Here is a 19,953-nt window from a genome sequence, read left to right on the forward strand (position 1 = left end):
ATATGTATATTCTAAATGCAAGTATAAACCTATAGGTGGGCACATTGGGAGGTTTAAACCAGTGTGGCATGCCGTGCATGTTCTTTACAGTATTTGGCAAGTTATAATTTGGCTGTTATGTATTGAGTTTAAAACGACCAAATTTTAAAAATGGGTGTCTGTAACACTGGCTAGAAAACGGAATACGAAGGAATGCAGCAATGAGCAATGCGCATTCTTTGACTTCCATGAGAGAGAAGGGGCAACATTAAGGCCCTCTTTTACTAAAGGTGCACTAAGCATTTTAGCACATGTTTAGTGCATGCTAAATCAATGTGTGCGCTAACTGCGAATGTGTCCGTGGGATAACATGCACGTGTTAGCTAATATTTATCGCACCCTAGTGAAAGAGGGAGGTAATGCTAATATTTATCGCTCACTAAAAAGCATAGCGCACCCTAGTGAAAGAGGGGGGTAATGCTAATATTTATCGCTCACTAAAAAGCATAGCGCACCCTAGTGAAAGAGGGGGTTAATGCTAATATTTCTCACTAAAAAGCATAACGCACCCTAGTGAAAGAAGGGATTAATGCTAATATTTATCGCTCATTAAAAAGCATAGCGCACCCTAGTGAAAGAGAGAGGTAATGCTAATATTTATCGCTCACTAAAAAGCATAGCGCACCCTAGTGAAAGAGGGGGGTAATGCTAATATTTATCGCTCACTAAAAAGCATAGCGCACCCTAGTGAAAGAGGGGGTAATGCTAATATTTATCGCTCACTAAAAAGCATAGCGCACCCTAGTGAAAGAGGGGGGTAATGCTAATATTTATTGCTCACTAAAAAGCATAGCGCACCCTAGTGAAAGAGGGGGGTAATGCATTAGTTTTGCATTTTCAAAAACCCGACTGGTCCTTCAGGACAGGGCTGGGAACCACTGCACTAGTCTGTCTGCATCTTGCAATTTTTCAGACAGACGCCTGTGTGATGGTTAACACAGTGGGCTCTGAACCTGGGGAACTTGTTTTAACTTGCCAGTAAAACAGTCTTTGCAGCGTCAATGAGCACGGAGTCGATGTGCCGACAATAAGCAGCTTGGTCCTAGACCAGGCGTCTCAAAGTCCCTCCTCGAGGGCCGCAATCCAGTCGGGTTTTCAGGATTTCCCCAATGAATATGCATGAGATCTATTAGCATACAATGAAAGCAGTGCATGCAAATAGATCTCGTGCATATTCATTGGGGAAATCCTGAAAACCCACCTGGATTGCGGCCCTCGAGGAGGGACTTTGAGACCCCTGTCCTAGACCCTGCATAGCACACAGCAAAATGCAGGCTGGCTGTCGTAGGTAGGCCTGCTTAATTTTCTAGATTGTTTCCAGAGAAGATAAGTGAATGTTGTGCATTTGTACACAAATTAACTGAGGAGCGCAATGAAACCTTACAGTATAAACTGTTTTGGGAAAATTAGTATAAAATTTGTATTTTGGGATGGATTTTTCAACACCACTGTATTTTCTATTGGGATGGAGTTAGCCCAGGGGTGGGCAACTCCGGTCCTCGAGGGCCAGAATCCAGTCGAGTTTTCAGGATTTTCCCTATGAATATGCATGAGATCTATTTGTATGTACTGCTTTCAATGCATATTCATTGGGGAAATCCTGAAAACCCGACTGGATTCCGACCCTCGAGGACCGGAGTTGCCCACCCCTGAGTTAGCCGGTGAGAAATTTTCCCGTCCTAATCTGTTATCTGTGTAACTTCTGATAACAGATGGGGATCTGAGGTTTTCCCCCTCATATGCTGTATATAATAAAATATTTAAAACTTATTTTTTAGGAATAGATCCTGACATAAGCAATTCACAGTGTGTTGATGTGAGAGGTCTTTTTTGTGTTTGAACTTGGTTTAATTCCCACTGTGGCTCCTTGTGACCCTGAGCAAGGCATTAACAATCTCCACCTCCCATTGCCCCAGTGCAAAGCTTAAGATTGGGAGCCCACCAGGGACAATGACAATACATGCATATGCCGAGGGTTGATTCAAAAGTCATGGCAACTATTTTTTTTTTCCTTTCAAAAATGCATGCGATTGGACGCCACCTCACAATCACGTACAGACGCAGGAAAGCGCTTGCGTGCAGTGACAGCGACTGCCGGACGCGACCGCCAGACACTTGCGGAGTGGGCAAGGGCCTCGAAATAGTGCCTGGCGGGCCGCCTGCAGCCTGCGGGCTGCGAGTTTAAGACTGCTGCTCTATTCATAGCTGCAGCAACGCAAGATCCTGTGTACTGCATTATTCATTAACCTGCAATACTGATTCCCATGGTGAATTTTACTGCATTAAAATAGCTCTTTCTACTGCAACTTAGTAATTAGCGATCGTGATTTTTTTTTTGGGGGGTGCATAGACATCTGGGGCTCCTTTTACTAAGGTACGCTAGCGTTTTTAGCGCACACAGGATTTTACGCTTATAGAACTCACGCCAGCTCAATGCTGGCGTTAAGGTGTAGTGCGCGCGGCAAAACCCTAAGGCACCTTTGTAAAAGGAGCCCTTGGAGAGACAGAGAGTCACCACTGTGTGCAGTCAAGGCTCCGAGATACTATATAAAGATATTGAAAACAGGGCTGGATTCTATAACACCTGCCAAAAGATGCTCTACCACTGCCCAAATTGGTTTAATTACCTTGTTCTATTGGCATAATTAAACTTGTTCTATAGCTCTAAATATTTAAGGTAGTTAGGCTTGTAGTATGACTGGTTTAAAGGCCCTAGTAAAGGAGGTTTATTCACTTTTACAGATATATATAGGGATTTTGATGGCAAAATGCACAAAACTCCAGTAGCCCAGTAGAATGGAGAGGAACTTGCCTGGCACTTGCACAGAACAGCTAAGCAGTAGGTCCAGCTCCCAATCGCCAGAGCTTGCAAGCAGTTTATTAAAGTGTGTTTGTTTTTTTTGTCATTTTAAACACCCAAAATGGACACAGTGTGTGTGTCCCAAGCCTAACAACTGCGTTTTGACTAGGAATGGGACATATACTCGCACAACAGAAGCAAAAAAAAACAAAACACAAAAACCAGCTACCAGCAGCTTCAGACCTGCTGGAAAATTTGACCCAGTAACAGGTGGATGTTCCCTTCGGTGTATTGCAAGGAATTCTCATTTTCATATTAATGAGCTCCATGCAATGCATTTCCATAGGGTCCTCGGTAGTTACTATCGTAATTCGTAAAAGCGCCCAAGAGCCCTTTTGAGCATTGGAGGCTGAGCTGCCTTGCAAGTGAGACTGGTTACAACCAGTCTTGCGTGCGAGGCAAGCTTTCGAGCATCAGGGCTTGAGGATTTTCTTTCTAAGAACATTGGGCTTGCTGAGAGTCTTTCTGTAGGAAATATTTTTCAGGTCTAAAATTACTGTATACGAGGGGGTGCTGAAAAGTTCTCAGCCCACTAATTTCCTAAATTCTGAGCATTTTTTTTTTTTTTGCCACTGTAGCTGAAAAGAATGTTATCTTATTTCAGCGGTAGGCAATTCCGGTCCTCGAGAGCTGGAGCCAGGTCAGGCTTTCAGGATCTCTACCATGAATATGTATGAGATAGATTTGCATGCGCTGCCTCCTTGAGATGCAAATCTATCTTGTGCATATTTATGGTGAATATCCTGAAAACCTGACCTGGCTCCGGCTCTCGAGGACCGGAATTGCCTAGCCCTGTCTTATTTCATTAAGTGCCAATCTGCTGAAAAGAAAAGCTATGTTTTTGACATTGTTTCAGATTATTCATTGAACCATTTCCACGTCATTCTCTTCTTGGTTGGGCTGAGAACTTTTCAGCACCCCCCCTCATATACCTGCATACCTCCATAAATGCTTCTATACAGGACCAGCAAAACCCAAATCAAGAATTAAACCCTGACCGTGTACAATGACTAGATAAGAAATCTTAACCCCCCCCCCCCCTCTTCTATAAAACCGTGCTATGACCGTCGGGAGCAGCGCGGGCCATTCAGCGTGGCTCCCTGCGCTAGAAACCGCTAGCGTGGTTTCGTAGAAGAGGGGATAAGTGTGCTTCTTCTGATCCTAATAAAATTATAAAATCATATTGAAAAACTTGGATTATAAGTATGGTAAATTGTAACCCGTTAACGGAAAAGAAATCAAATTAAATAAAAATATAAATAATACCATTTCTGTTCTATGTTAATATATGATGTTCTGAATTTCTTAATGCCAAAGCCCACAGAAAGTTCCCCAACTGTGGATCCTGCGGTAAGATCAGTAAAGTGATCGAAGTGGGATTGTTTTCTACTTGAGTTCATTCTTGAAGCAATTCTCGTATCTCTCTGTCTTTTCCACAATTCACCTGAAAGATGCGTGAAGTGATTTTCTAGTTCCTTTCAAAAGCAGGCCCACATGCAACACTGTGCATGAATCATGGAATTACTTATTGTAGGACGTGATACGCTTACAGAAAAATATCTCCACGTTTCCTAAAGCAATCCCAGGATTCGTTCGTAGCAGAATGCCCAATAAAACATTATTGTTGAAGAAGTGGAAATAGATTAGACAGTCCCTTTGAGCAGTTTGAATCTTTGAAATGCATGTGCCTTGTGTTAAAATTTTCAGCATGTAAATTTTCCTTTATGCTATGCTTTTTTTTAATGAGTGCACCTAACCATGGGAAAGGCTTTAGAAGAAAAAAACAAAAAACACCCTTTCCTTGCTTGCTTCTTTCTCCCTTGCATTTGCTGTGAATTTGTTTTCTGGATGTTTAGCATGTTCTGCTGTTCATTTGGTTTTTACTTCTGCATGGCATCCTTCAGAGCTCTGAAGACAGCGCTAGGATCTCCATTACGTTTTTCCGTCTTTTCCGGGTGATGAGATTGGTTAAACTTCTGAGCAGGGGAGAAGGGATTCGGACACTATTATGGACCTTTATAAAGTCTTTCCAGGTAAGCAACCATTATATTTCATTGTTTAGAGCAACACACTCAATGGTTTGAATCTTGGTTGAGTTTTGCAAGGAATGCACTGATTTTTCTGTAATAGAATACAATAATATGGTAACCTCATTGAATATATCAAAATAAAAATGCTGGGAATATATATATATTAGTCGATTCAGTATACAAAGTGGGGTAAGAGATGGAAGATTGTAGATAATGATTCTGTATGGGTAGTCTGGTTGCGGTGTTGTATCTTACTATTTGTGCTTTATTAAAAAACTAATTTGTTCTAATTTGCCATCATGCTGTATGCCAAACTCCCTTGGTTTTGACATCATTAATTTGCTCCGTTGCAAAGGTAATGCCTCAGTATAAGAAAGCTGCATCTCCAAAAAAGTGTTTAGGTCATGTGTTCGAGAAATGCAATGCCAGTCACCAGATATGGCCCGGCATTGAATTTCTAAGTTCACCACTGAACGTGGGAGTCAGCTGAATATTGACCTCATGATGTTCTATAATTCAAGCATAATATAAATACAGTACAGTGGTGCCTCACACAACGAACTTAATTGGTTCCAGGAGCAAGTTTGTTATGTGAAACGTTCGTTATGTGAAACGCGTTTTCCCATAGGAATACATGTAAAAAAAAATAATTCGTTCTGCAGCATAAAATATGCTAAGATGACATAAAAAAAGATAAATTTTTGGTTATTATTTTTATTTAGATACATCTAAAAACATAATTGTTTTTTAAAACAACACACATTTTTTAAATTTAAAGACAGACTAAGTAGAGTCTAATTTTACAGTGAGAGGGCAGAGTCTCAGCGGCAAAAACTGGGACTTAACTGTTCATTTTTTTTTTTTTCTACCGTGTTTCCCCGATGATAAGGCAGGGCCATCAAATAAGACAGCCCCCCCTTTTTAGAAAAAAATGTAAAATAAGGCACCCCCCCCGCAAATAAGCCACCCACCGATACCTGCGCTTACCCGAATCGGGTGGTACGGTGGGTGACTCCGTGTGGTCCTTGGCACCCCCGACACGATCGGGGCAAGAGGGAGCTCAAGCCCTCTTGCCCCCCCGACCCCCCGACACGATCGGGGCAAGAGGGAGCCCAAGCCCTCTTGCCCCACGACTCCCCGACACGATCGGGGCAAGAGGGAGCCCAAGCCCTCTTGCCCCCCCGACTCCCCGACACGATCGGGGCAAGAGGGAGCCCCAGCCCTCCTGCCCCCCCGACTCCCCCGACACGATCGGGGCAAGAGGGAGCCCAAGCCCTCTTGCCCCCCCCCCGACTCCCCGACACGATCGGGGCAAGAGGGAGCCCAAGCCCTCTTGCCCCCCGACTCCCCGACACGATCGGGGCAAGAGGGAGCCCAAGCCCTCTTGCCCCCCCGACTCCCCGACACGATCGGGGCAAGAGGGAGCCCAAGCCCTCTTGCCCCGCCGATTCCCCAACTCCCCGACAATATCGGGCCAGGAGGGAGCCCAAGTCCTCCTGGCCACGGCGACCCCCTAACCCCACCCTGCACTACATTACGGGCAGGAGGGATCCCAGGCCCTCCTGCCCTCAACGCAAACCCCCCCTCCCCCCAACGACCGCCCCCCCCAAGAACCTCCGACCGCCCCCCCAGCCGACCCGCGACCCCCTGGCCGACCCCCACGACACCCCCAACCCCCTTCCCCGTACCTTTCTGTAGTTGGCCGGACAGACGGGAGCCAAACCCGCCTGTCCGGCAGGCAGCCAACGACGGAATGAGGCCGGATTGGCCCATCCGTCCCAAAGCTCCGCCTACTGGTGGGGCCTAAGGCGCCTGGGCCAATCAGAATAGGCCCGGGAGCCTTAGGTCCCTCCTGGGGGCAGGGCCTGAGGCACATGGTCGGGTTGGGCCCATGTGCCTCAGGCCCCGCCCCCAGGAGGGACCTAAGGCTCCCGGGCCTATTCTGATTGGCCCAGGCGCCTTAGGCCCCACCAGTAGGCGGAGCTTTGGGACGGATGGGCCAATCCGGCCTCATTCCGTCGTTGGCTGCCTGCCGGACAGGCGGGTTTGGCTCCCGTCTGTCCGGCCAACTACAGAAAGGTACGGGGAAGGGGGTTGGGGGTGTCGTGGGGGTCGGCCAGGGGGTCGCGGGTCGGCTGGGGGGGCGGTCGGAGGTTCTTGGGGGGGGGCGGTCGTTGGGGGGAGGGGGGGTTTGCGTTGAGGGCAGGAGGGCCTGGGATCCCTCCTGCCCGTAATGTAGTGCAGGGTGGGGTTAGGGGGTCGCCGTGGCCAGGAGGACTTGGGCTCCCTCCTGGCCCGATCGTGTCGGGGAGTCGGGGGGGCAAGAGGGCTTGGGCTCCCTCTTGCCCCGATCGTGTCGGGGAGTCGGGGGGGCAAGAGGGCTTGAGCTCCCTCTTGCCCCGATCGTGTCGGGGAGTCGGGGGGGCAAGAGGGCTTGGGCTCCCTCTTGCCCCGATCGTGTCGGGGAGTCGGGGGGGCAAGAGGGCTTGGGCTCCCTCTTGCCCCGATCGTGTCGGGGAGTCGGGGGGGGGGGCAAGAGGGAGCCAGGCGGAGAGAGGGCAGTTAAGCGCAGTGCCTGCGCGGAAGGATGCAGCTCGGGCGACTTCGTTGTGTGAAACGAAGTTCGTTGTACGAATCAAGACATAAAGTTCGTTGTGCGCAGCGTTCGCTGTGCGAGGCGTCCGTTATGCGAGGCACCACTGTATATACATATATATTATACTTGAATTATAGAACATCATGCATTGAAAAATATTCAGAAATTGAAAAAGGACAGGTTTAGAACAAATGCTAGGAAGTTCTTTTTTACTCAGAGGGTGGTGGACACATGGAATGCGCTCCCGGAGGTTGTGATAGGCCAGAGCACGATACAGGGGTTCAAGGAGGGTTTAGATAGGTTCCTAAAGGATAAGGGGATTGAGGGGTACAGATAGAAGTAGAGGTAGGTTATAGGAATAGCCAGAAACCACTTCACAGGTCATGGGCCTGATGGTCCGCTGCGGGAGCGGACCGCTGGGCGCGATGGACCTCTGGTCTGACCCAGTGGAGGCAACTTCTTATGTTCTTATAGAGCATCATGAGGTCAATATTCAGCTGACTCCCACGTTCAGTGTTGAACCCAGAAATTCAATGCCGGGCCATTTCTGGTGACTGGCATTGAATTTCTCGAACACATGACCTAAACACTTTTTTGGAGATGCAGCTTTCTTATAATGAGGCAGTCATGCTAAATCTTAGTCCACTAGACAGGTGCCACATGCAATTTGTGGGTCATTTTTCTTTTTGATATTTTTCTTAGCAACGGAGCAAAGGTACTAGTCTCCTCTAGTAGTTCATAAATCTGTCCTGGGGGACCCCCCCCAGCCAGTCGGGTTTTCAGAATATCCCTAATGAATATGCCTGAGACAGATTTTCATGCCTCTATTATATGCAAATCTACCTCATGCATATTCATTAGGGATATCTTGAAAACCTGACTGGCTGGGGGTCCCCCAGGACAGATTTAAGGAACCAGTGGTCTACTCTACGCTGTATCCTGAACAACTATAATCTTTCCAATCTACACATTGGCATTCTGTTCTTCCTTCTCTGAACTCTTTTTTTTTTTTTAGGTTGTAAACCATGGGTCTCAAAGTCCCTCCTTGAGGGCCGCAATCCAGTCGGGTTTTCAGGACTTCCACAATGAATATGCATGAGATCTATTTGCATGCACTGATTTCATTGTATGCTAATAGATCTCATGCATATTCATTGGGGGAATCCTGAAAACCCGACTGGATTGCGGCCCTCAAGGAGGGACTTTGAGATCCCTGTTGTAAACCATTTAGATCTGCCTAGTACAGGGATAGGCAATTCCGGTCCTCAAGAGCCGGAGCCAGGTCGGGTTTTCAGGATATCCACAATAAATATGCATGAGATAGATTTGCATCTCAAGGAGGCAGTGCATGCAAATCCATCTCATACATATTTATGGTGGAGATCCTGAAAACCTGACCTGGCTCCGGCTCTCGAGGACCGGAATTGCCTACCCCTGGCCTAGTGCAATAATAGTACTATAACAGGGGTGTCCAATGTCGGTCCTCGAGGGCCGCAGTCCATTTGGGTTTTCAGGATTTCCCCAATGAATATACATGAGGTCTATTTGCATGCACTGCTTTCATTGTATGCTAATAGATCTCATGCATATTCATTGGGGAAATCCTGAAAACCCGACTGGACTGCGGCCCTCGAGGACCGACATTGGACACCCCTGTACTATAACAAATGTGAATATTAGTAGTAGTAGTAAAAGTAAGTGTTCAGACAACCAGTGAAAGGATTTCTGTCCCACCTGATCTTGCTTTTCTGCTTTCTTCTGAATAATTATAAAACTGGGAATTAAAACTACATTGTGGTCTCATTAATTGCTATAGTACAAGGGGTAGGGAACTCCGGTCCTCGAGAGCCGTATTCCAGTTGGGTTTTCAGGATTTCCCCCATGAATATGCATGAGATCTATTTGCATGCACTGCTTTCAGTGCATATTCTTTGGGGAAATCCTGAAAACCGACTGGATTGCGGCCCTCAAGGAAGGACTTTGAGATCCCTGCTCTACAGTATTACATAAATTCCTTCACATTGTTTTCAAGAGATCATATATTACAAGCCAACTAGTTACCGTGTGGCAAGATTTATGCTACCAACAGCCAGCAATGGCCAACCATATTTCTAAAGCAGTGGATTATCATACAAATGGCAAAACAGAGAGAACATAAGAACAGCCTTACTGGATCAGACCAATGGTCCATCTAGCCCAGGGGTAGGCAATTCCGGTCCTCGAGCTCTGGCTCGCGAGGACCGGAATTGCCTACCCCTGAATTCTAGCCCAGTATCCCATGTTCACGGAGGCCAATGCAAGTCACAAGTACCTGGCAAAAACCCAAATAGTAACAGCATTCCATGCCACTGATCCAGGGCAAGCAGTGGCTTCTCTCATGACTGTCTCAACAGCAGTTTATGGACTTTTCCTCCAGGAACTTGTTCAAACCTGTTTTTAAAACCAGCTACATTAACTACTTTTACCATATCCTCTGGCAACGCATTCCAGAGCTTAACTATTCTCTGAGTGAAAGCATGAGTGACAGCATGTCCAACTAGGAAACTTTTAGGCAAATTGGTCTTTGTTACATGCGTAACATTTATATAATTATCCCTTCATGTCTAGCATTTGCGTAACTGTATTGACTGGATTTATAAAACAGTTCGCCTTGTTTCATTGTTTTAGGCTCTGCCATATGTCGCTCTGCTGATAGCTATGCTGTTTTTCATCTATGCTGTTATTGGCATGCAGGTAAGCATGTAACATTTTTCCAAGACGATAAAAATAATCAATGAATTTGGGAAGCTGAAAATATCAGTATATTAGCAAATTAATTTTGCTTTAGCTGGCTTCACTTGCCATTCTGTCCAGGTTTGTAGGCTCTGTCAATTGTAGGACTTTGTTTTCGTGATTCACTATGAATTCTGTAAGACCTATCGTCGACACAAATAAATGATAGCACCAGAAGTAATTAAATGTTTTACTGAAGTGAGAGCGACTGGTAAAAGCACAGGCTTCGTTGAAGAGGCTTTACATAGTTTGAATTGACAGCTTAGAAAATGTTTACCTCAGTAGTAATGAAATAGTGATCATTTCTAAAAGGCTTACCTTCAAAATGGTTTAGTTTTTTTTTTATTATTTATAAGTTTATTCATTATTACAACAAATAAAAATAGGAATACACACCAATGGAAAACAAAATTATTACAAAAGAAAATAACATTACATTACATTACAGATTTCTATTCCGCTTGTGCCTTGCGGTTCTAAGCGGATTACAAATTAAGAGACTGGACAATTTCAGGAATATTACAGTACATAGAATCAGGAATGTATCAAGTTACAATTGTTAGTCTGGAAGTTTCCAGGAGAAATTTAGAGCTCATAGTAGATGAATAGTAGGTTGATGAAGAGAGTTGTACAATGTTTAGGTATAGTTATGGAGGGGTGATCGTGTGTGTATTTTCTAGTGCTATGTTGAGGTTAAGATGATGGAAAGTATTTTTTGAAGAGATGAGTTTTGATTTCTTTTCGGAATTCTTTTATGTCTATTGATTTGATCAGTAGATTGGAAATGGTAGTGTCAATTTTTGCTGCCTGTGTAGCTAAAAGGCTGTCGTATAGTTTCATGCGTCGTGTACCTTTGAGAGGAGGGTAGGCGAATAGGTTTTGAGTTCTCCTTAATCTGTGTGAGAGATTACGGTGTAGTCTTTTGTTTAGGTAGCTGGGTGCTGTTCCGTGTGTTACTTTGTATAGTAGACAGTAGAATTTGAACTGGGATCTTGCTTTTATTGGTAGCCAGTGTGAGTCAAGGTAAGCATTGGTGATGTGGTCAAATTTGCTGAGGGAATAGATGAGTCTGAGGGCCGTGTTCTGAACGGTCTGTAATTGTTTTATCATGTAGTTTGGGCATGATAGGTATAGGCTGTTGCAGTAATCTACTATGCTTAGAACTAGGGATTGTACTACTATCTTGTATTGATCCTTGATGAAGAATTTTCTTATTGGGACTGTAACTTCACCCAATAGATCTCATTAAAAAAAGGTAATTTAAATTATAACTTCAGCCAAGCAGACAATGTTCATTTCTGTACTTTATCACTTCTTATCAAACTCTGCAAATGTTTTTATTGAAGGTACAATGTGGGCAAAATCCAGTACAGGTCCAGGGATTACAAAAACTAAGAAAAAATTTCCAACAACCCCCTTTTGAAAGTCCCAATCCATTCTGCTGCAAATCTTTTATTAGAGAAAGTCACTCAGATTCAATTTAGGTTTCACTATGGTCTTTAAAGAGGTAATTTTTTTCAAGTTCCCCCCACTCGGGTAAAAATTATGAGCGTACTATTATCTTGTATGGTTTAATTTTCTTTAAACTCCGAGACCTTCATTTAAGCTAAAATTTTCCAAGAGACTTGAAGCACAGAACTAAGATGATATTCTGCAACCGTTTGCTTTGTAGGTTTTTGGTAAAGTTGCCTTGAAAGACAACACCCCAATTAACAGAAACAACAATTTCCAGACCTTTTTCCAGGCTGTGCTGCTTCTGTTCAGGTAGGTATTTGCAAAGGGTTTTTTTTTGTTTTTTTTTTTCATGACAGCTTTGGACATGGCTTCAAGGTTTATTAAAAATCTCTTATACCGCTTAATCTAAAATTCAAAACGGTGTACAATAAAATCTATTATCAGCGTACAATGGCACAAAAACAGATTAAAAACAGAACATATCATTATTGGGGATTGGTCAGTAAAAACAAAAATATATACACCAGACAAACAAAGTAAAACAAGAGGGAAAAGGGAGGAACTACAGTAAGTAAAGGAAAGAACGATTAAGGGAAGAGAACAATAAGGAGAGGGAGAACCTGAAAACCAACAATGGGATTATTGCCCTTACGAGGGCAGTTATGTATCAAAAGCATCTAAGAATAGGAAAGTTTTCAATTTTATCTTAAAAGGGCCTATGGAAGTTTCTTCCCTTATGTTATTAGGAATGGGATTCCAAAGGGAAAGTGCTGTCCTTGCAAAATTATTGGATCTTAAAGTGTTAATATATTTTAAGGATGGAATGTTAAGGAGATTTTGAGCTGCAGAATGGAGAGATCTACGTGGGTCGTATGGAATAAGAAGTTTATCGATCAATTGTGGCTGTAAAAGGAGCCCTATGTGTATAACTCATCATATTCTATAACCCAGGTGCTTAAGTGCTAGGCATGCTCCTGACCTACCCATACCCCTGTTCTATAACAATGTAACTGTCCTACGTTCAGTGGTATAGCGAGGGTAGGAGGAGCCTGGGTCAGTGGCTCCCCCCACACCCTTATCTCTCCCCCCCACTCCTTCTGCACCCCTACGCCACACTCATGCCTTCCCACTCTCGTACCTCTTTAAATCTTCGCCAACGCAAGCAGGTTCTCCGGCCTGCTGCTTGTGTTGGCGTTGGCTTTCCTTCCGACGTCACTTCCTGGCCCTGTGACCCAGAAGTGATTTCAGAAGGAGCTAGGCCTGCCCGAGCATTAGGCTAGAGTAGTTGCTTGTGTTTTGATGATTTTTAAAGAGTTGGGGGGCCAGGAAAAGGAGGGCGTGAGCATGGCAGGGGGAGCAGAGAGATGCCGGTGCCCCCCCCCCCCCTGAGGCAGCGCCTGGGGCGGTTCGCCCCCACTGCCTCCCCATTGCAAGTTACTTTACCCATAGTTTCTTAGCATAAGCACAACAGTCATTCACAGCTGTTGAGTTGAGATGCTCCATTCTTCATTTCCCTCCTTCCTTTTAAAGACCCACTGTATTTATCCCACTTCTTTTGCCTCCATTATTGGATCATTGGATGGAATATACCTGAAAAGCTAATAAAAATTTCCCAACACCAGTACCTTTTTTTTTTTTTTGATCATGGGAAAATTCCTAATTGCTTCCAAAACAAACACCTACAATTCCAAACTCTAAACTCCAAGAATCACCCTTAGTTATTATATTTTTAGACTGCCTCCCTTGATGAATTCAACACAAACCAATTTATGATGAAAAGGTTATGGGGCTGTAAAATTATTAAAGCATCATTTATTTCTGAAATTTTAGCTGATTAATTACATCAGAGGTGAATGACCTAACTTTTCTGGGGTCCTGTTTTGTTCGCATTGTAAAAGATGTGCAACAGGAGAAGCCTGGCAGGATATTATGCTGGCCTGTCTACCTGGAAAGCGCTGTGATCCACAATCTGATTTTCATCTGGGGGAAGAGTACACCTGTGGAAGCAACTTTGCCATTGTTTATTTCATCACGTTTTACATGCTCTGTGCATTTTTGGTAAGTGATAAGTGATTGTTGCCTTTAATTTTAGATTGTACATTGTCAGAGGAAGAACAATTTTATAATTTGAGGCTTGGGCCGTGAGGGCACATACTCCTTTTAATTTTTCTTCTTAGCTATTTCTGGGCAAGAATCCAAAGCTTTACCCTGTACTGTGCTTGGGTTCCAACTACCGAAATCTCTGTTAAGACTTCTACACCCTCCCAGCCATTGAAGCCCTCCCCAGCCCATCAATACTCCAGCCCATAACATAGTAGATGACGGCAGATAAAGACCCAAATGGTCCATCCAGTCTGCCCAACCTGATTCAATTTAAATTTTTAATTTTTTCTTCTTAGCTATTTCTGGGCAAGAATCCAAAGCTTTACCCTGTACTGTGGGCTCCCAAATATCTATGCCCAAATTTGGCACGATCCAGAGAAGCACGTGCAATCTAATTGATTAATGAGTCAATTAACATCAGTAATTGGATGTTATCAATTATTAGTTTATTTCTTTTTAAAATTTCAATAACGTCTAGCCCAGGGATCTCAAAGTCCCTCCTTGAGGGCCGCAATCCAGTCGGGTTTTCAGGATTTCCCCAATGAATATGCATGAGATCTGTGTGCATGCACTGCTTTCAATGCATATTCATTAGGGAAATCCTGAAAACCCGACTGGATTGCGGCCCTCAAGGAGGGACTTTGAGATCCCTGGCTAGGCGGTTTACGTAAGATCAAACATACATAATACTTAAAACAATACAAAAGGACAATCAGACATCAAGATTTAAATTGCCAATAAATCTTTGATCAAAGTGAGTCAGACCCTATAAAAAAAAAAGCAGTGACAAACAGTTGTGTTTTTCTAAGAAACACTTTAAAACCAGGAGGTTGGCTGTCTGGCGTTAGGTCCAAGACCAAGCGCTCCAGGCTGACCCGGGAAACCTTCTTCAAAATATCATTCACATCCCGATCCGAGCTATGAGGCCTTTTCAGTCCCGATACATTTGGGTCATAACCAGATGCTCCTTCTCCAACCATTAATTGGCACCAATTAAGTGTTGCACATGCATCTGGCTGTGCACTATTCTGTAAGCCTGGGTGCCCAAATCCCTTGGTGCGCAACCCACCAGGGGGCATGGCATGGGCGAGGAATGAGTGGGTCTGGGTATTCTCACAAAATGCTCGCCGTGTTATAGAATTCCAGAGATCCACACCCAACTTGCGCGTCAGGATTTATAGAAACATGAAAACAGATAAAGATTAAATGGCCCATCCAGTCTGCCCCTCCACAGCATCCACTCTCTTCCTCTCCCTAAGACACAGGTGTCGAAGTCGGTCCTCGAGGGCCGCAATCCAGTCGGGTTTTCAGAATTTCCCCAATGAATATGCATTGAAAGCAGTGCATGCACATAGATCTCATGCATATTCATTGGGGAAATCTTGAAAACCCTACTGGATTGCGGCCCTCGAGGACCGACTTCGACACCCCTGCCCTAAGAGATCCCACATGCCTGTCCCACACTTTCTTAAATTCAGATACAGTCTCCATCTCCACCACCTCCACTGAGAGACTATTCCACGAATCTACCACCCTTTTCGTAAAGAAGTATTTCCTTAAATTACTCCTAATGATGATGAACTTTGGCCAGCCAGTGCTTTAAAAATAATGCAAGCAAATTTGAACTTGCGGGGCATCATGTAGTGCAGGAGTTATTATGTGAAATCATTTTAGCCCACTAAGTAGCTGAATTCTATACTGAAGTTTTTAGGTGATGCCCTCATATAGTGAATACCAAAAAAAAAGCAACTCTGTGGAGTGACGATGTTCCTAAATGGACTTTATTTGAAAGTGTCAAAGTTCCAAAGGTATAACTGAAATCATCCACATAAAATAATTCCATCCACATAAAAGTAAATCATCCACATAAGAACCTTAAAGGATAATACGTTGCTATTTATCCCCAACAGGTCCTGTCGGACATTACCTACTAAAATGTACATATTACATTTTCGCTCAGCAAATTGTATTTCTATACTATTGCCTCCTGAGATCTCTGATCTCTGTATTTCCTCTGAATATCTACTTATTGTATTTCGCTGAATGTCCAGCACTCTTGATTGTAAACCGCCTAGAAGTCGCAAGATTGTGGTGGTATAGAAGAATAAAGTTGTTATTATTATTATTACATTAGAGATTTCTATTCCGCCAATGCCTTGCGGTTCAAGGCGGATTACAAAAGAATTACAAAAAAAGGTATTGCACGAAGAAGATATCTGGTAATTTTTAGAGGGAGATAAGGAGTAGATGAGATTGCTTTGGGGAATCGGGAAGGTATTGGGAAGTGGTATTGGGAATTCGGAAGGAGCTAACGGTATTAAGTTATTTGCAGGAATTTCTTGAAGAGTAGAGTCTATTTCTTTTCAGATGAGGAAATGTTGCATTTAAGTGCGCTCATTTGCAATAGCCGTAGACCCGGTTAGTGGCGTAGCGAGGGCAAGAGGCACACAGGATTGTGGCGCCCCTCCCCAGCCCTCTTCTCTGCCCCCTCACCCCCCCCCCACATGCTCCTTTCCTGTCCCCTCCTGCTTCGCGTGCGCCGCTTCCCTCTCCCCGTACCTCTGTAACATTCCTGGCGCGAGCAGCAACCCCCAAGCTGTTGTCGTGCCAGCGTCAGCGCTTCCTCCGATATACAGGGGAAGGGAAGCAGTTGCACGCCCGGCAGTAGGGGGTGGGGCAGAGAGGACGGGTGCCTGCGCCCTCACCATGACGATGCCCAGTGTGGACCGCACCCCCCTCTTACTACACCACTGGGCCTGGTGTAAATGTGCGTGCCTAAATTCTGCATGCTAGTGTTAGTTTAGAATAGTATTCTCTATGAATGTTCACCCACATAAATAGGTTCACCTCCCTCTCAAATATAGCACCTAATTGTTTATACTCTGTTGAGACCTTACATCCATAGGGGCACAAATGACCGGTGATTATTCACGCAAGTGCCAGAAACTTCCAAACAGAAGCACATGCACAGTTTGGTATTCATGGACATTTCCCTTACGTCCTCTTCAATCTTGACCCCCTCGGTTTGTTTTTCTGTCATTTAATTCTGTCCATCCTTTGTACATGGAATTCCCTGGGCCTGATATTCAGACTGAAGGAATTAGCCGGGCTGACTCCCGTGGTCTCGCTGAGCCCAGATTTTCAATGCTGAGCTGTTTTCTATGACCAGCATTGAATGTCCGGTCTATTTTCGGCCAGTAAAACTGGCTGGCTAAGTTTATAGGGGCCAAAGGTAGACCAGCTATTTAAGCAGCTCGATTTGGCTGCTCGGCTTAGCCAACCAGTGGTCTGAATTTCGCAGATAGCTAAGTCATATAACATGTTCAGTGGCCATCTCATGCTTAGGTGGCTATGTGCTATTTAGCCAGCCAGTAGCCATTCCTGGCTGACCAAATAACCCTGAATATTGGGCTAACTGTATGCAAAATATTTATTGCTAGTGTTACATATTATGTTTCGTTTAGAAGGATTCAGCATAAGATGTTCAAACAAAACTAATCACAAGACTTGTTTTCTGTACCTGTGAAGAAATCAAGTGTTCAGATTTAAATTTATCCTAGATCATCAATCTCTTTGTGGCTGTCATTATGGACAACTTTGATTACTTGACACGCGATTGGTCTATCCTGGGCCCCCATCATTTGGATGAATTCAAAAGGATCTGGTCTGAATACGATCCCGAAGCAAAGTGAGTTTGAAAATTCCTGTTTTAAAATTTCTCTGTAGATTTTATCTGCAATTCTACAGAGTCTAAAGTTCAACATGATCTGTGGTCTTGATTATGGAAGGTTGAGCTTCATCGATGGATGCAGGGGTGGGGTAGGCAGACTCCAACCGATTTAGGATTTTTGCCCATAAGGCCTAGAAGTGGCTTGCTTCTGGTTGATCATTTGCTTTTCACCACATAGGCATGGATGATGTAATTCTCACTAGGGCAAGGAGGGTTATGTTTCGCCTCTTTTCAATTCCAGCTGTTTCTGGGTGTTCCGTATTCTGTATATTTTCAAAGCATCAAGTTTTTTGGGGGAAAAATATTTGTAAGCATGCTATGAAGTAATTATTGGAACAATACCTTTAAAATCTCTTCAGTGGTTTTTTTTGGTGGGGGAGCGATTCTATAAGTGGGTGCCTCATTCTTGGGGTTCTGATGTCATGCAGTGAGAACCAGCTCTAGAATGGAACCTAGGCACCTAGATTCCATTATAGAATGCTAGCATAACCTGGTTTCAGCGAGTCTCACATTTTAGGCAGCTACCAGCCATAGACCTGATATAACTATGGATGCACAAAGGCAGCAAGGGCGTGCATGACTGTAAGTTGCATGCATAAACAGCAAGTCTGTCTACACTTCTCCTTTTCCTTTATAGAATCAGCCCTTTAGTGTAACTTTTGACACCAGACTTCTGCCTGCTGAAACTTGGTGTAAATGCTGGCACCCAAGTTAAGTGCGCTTGCCCGGTATTCTGTAACTACGAACGCAACTTTTGGGCAAGCCCCTGACACACCAATTCCCCTCCCCATGTCCACATCCGCTTTAGAGATGCACGCTTTGGGAGGTAGGCACCCTGCCATATAGAATAGCACACAGCCAGATGCAGGCGCAGATTTTAATGAGTACCAATTACAGTGGTACCTTGGATTACAAGCATAATCCGTTCCAGGAGCATGCTCATAATCCAAAATGCTCATTTATCAAAGCGAGTTTCCCCATAGGAAATAATGGAAACTCACTTTGATATGTTCCCCCCCCCCCCACGAGAACCAGCATTGCTCCCCCCGAAGGCCCCCCCTGTGATCCGGCACCCTCCCCCACCGCCGTGATTCGGCACCCCCCCCCCCCCCGCTGCGATACGGCACCCCTCTGACGCAATTGGGCACCCCCCCCCCAACGCGATTGGGCACCTCCCCACCACTTCAGAACGTGAACTCGCAGGCCTTGAGCATGCGCAGATGTTAAAGGCCCAGCAGAAGAGGAAGCCGATCTTCGGGCACCGGCACCAAGCACAGGACATGCCGGTGCCGGTGCCCAGATGACGGTATGAAGCGGGGGGGGGGGTGCTGGATCACAGCGGGGGGTGCCGGATCGCGGCGGGGGGGTGCCGGATCGTGGAGGGGTGGAGGGTGCCAGATCATGGGGGGGCGCTTGTAAATCGAGCCACGCTCGATTTCCGAGGCGCCAATTTTGCAAATGTTTTGCTCGTCTTGCAAAACACTTGCAAACCGGTGCACTCGTAAACAGAGGTACCACTGTAAATTGGTTGAATGCACCCAACTACTGATGGTTAAGAGCTTATTGACCAATTCATGCACAACTCAGCGGCATGGCCACATTTGGGGATGAAAATTTCACCACCATATATAGAATCTGGGGGTTAGCGTATGAATGCAAAGTGGGCATTGGCAAGGGAGGAGAATGGGCAGGGCATGGGAGGCATCACATTTAAGCACACAACTTGAAGAATACTGTAGGTAATGAGCTAAAGTACTGCATTGAGTTGGCATAAGTGGGCACACCTAAACATAGGTGCCGAGAAACCCACTTATTCTAGTATTCTATAACAGAATGTTGGTGCCCAGACGCTGCTATAGAATTATTGCTCAGTGGAGTGCATCTAGATGCCTAACTTCTGGTGCCCAGTTATAGAATTGCCGCCTTATTGTTATATGAAAACATAAAAGATGTGTTCAAAAGACATACTTCATCCTTGACTGATGGGGGCGCTGTCATTGCAGAGGAAGGATTAAGCACCTTGACGTGGTGACTCTTCTTAGACGTATTCAGCCACCTCTTGGGTTTGGTAAATTATGTCCACATCGAGTTGCATGTAAGGTAGGCTTACAATTCATTTTTCTTTCATCTTTTTTTGATTGTATGATTATTTCTCTGAGGATAAGCAGGCCCATAATATTCTCACGTGTGGGTGACGTCATCCATGCGACCAGGTATGTCAATACCAAGTGCACTGTCTCTTTAAATTTTTTGGGCAGTGGCCAAACTTCGCGCGTGCTGGTGCCTTCCCACCCAACGTTGGCTTGCGGGACCGTCAGTTCTTCATTTTCAGCGGAGCTGAGAAGCTGTGTCTTCAGTTCTGTTTCCA

The 19,953-nt window shown here is 44.8% G+C and overlaps 1 protein-coding gene across 1 annotated transcript in view; it reads left to right on the forward strand.

Annotated features, from left to right (window-relative positions):
* Positions 1 to 19,953, forward strand: part of CACNA1D (calcium voltage-gated channel subunit alpha1 D) — a 330,148-nt gene that overhangs the window by 247,843 nt on the left and 62,352 nt on the right. The window contains exons 30-35 of the mRNA XM_033925872.1: positions 4,804 to 4,932; positions 10,193 to 10,258; positions 11,970 to 12,061; positions 13,651 to 13,810; positions 17,416 to 17,543; positions 19,589 to 19,685. Of these exons, the coding sequence (XP_033781763.1) occupies positions 4,804 to 4,932; positions 10,193 to 10,258; positions 11,970 to 12,061; positions 13,651 to 13,810; positions 17,416 to 17,543; positions 19,589 to 19,685 (672 nt within the window). The remainder of the gene's footprint in view (positions 1 to 4,803; positions 4,933 to 10,192; positions 10,259 to 11,969; positions 12,062 to 13,650; positions 13,811 to 17,415; positions 17,544 to 19,588; positions 19,686 to 19,953) is intronic.

This window comes from Geotrypetes seraphini, chromosome 17 (genome assembly GCF_902459505.1).
Source record: "Geotrypetes seraphini chromosome 17, aGeoSer1.1, whole genome shotgun sequence".
NCBI lineage: Eukaryota > Metazoa > Chordata > Amphibia > Gymnophiona > Dermophiidae > Geotrypetes > Geotrypetes seraphini.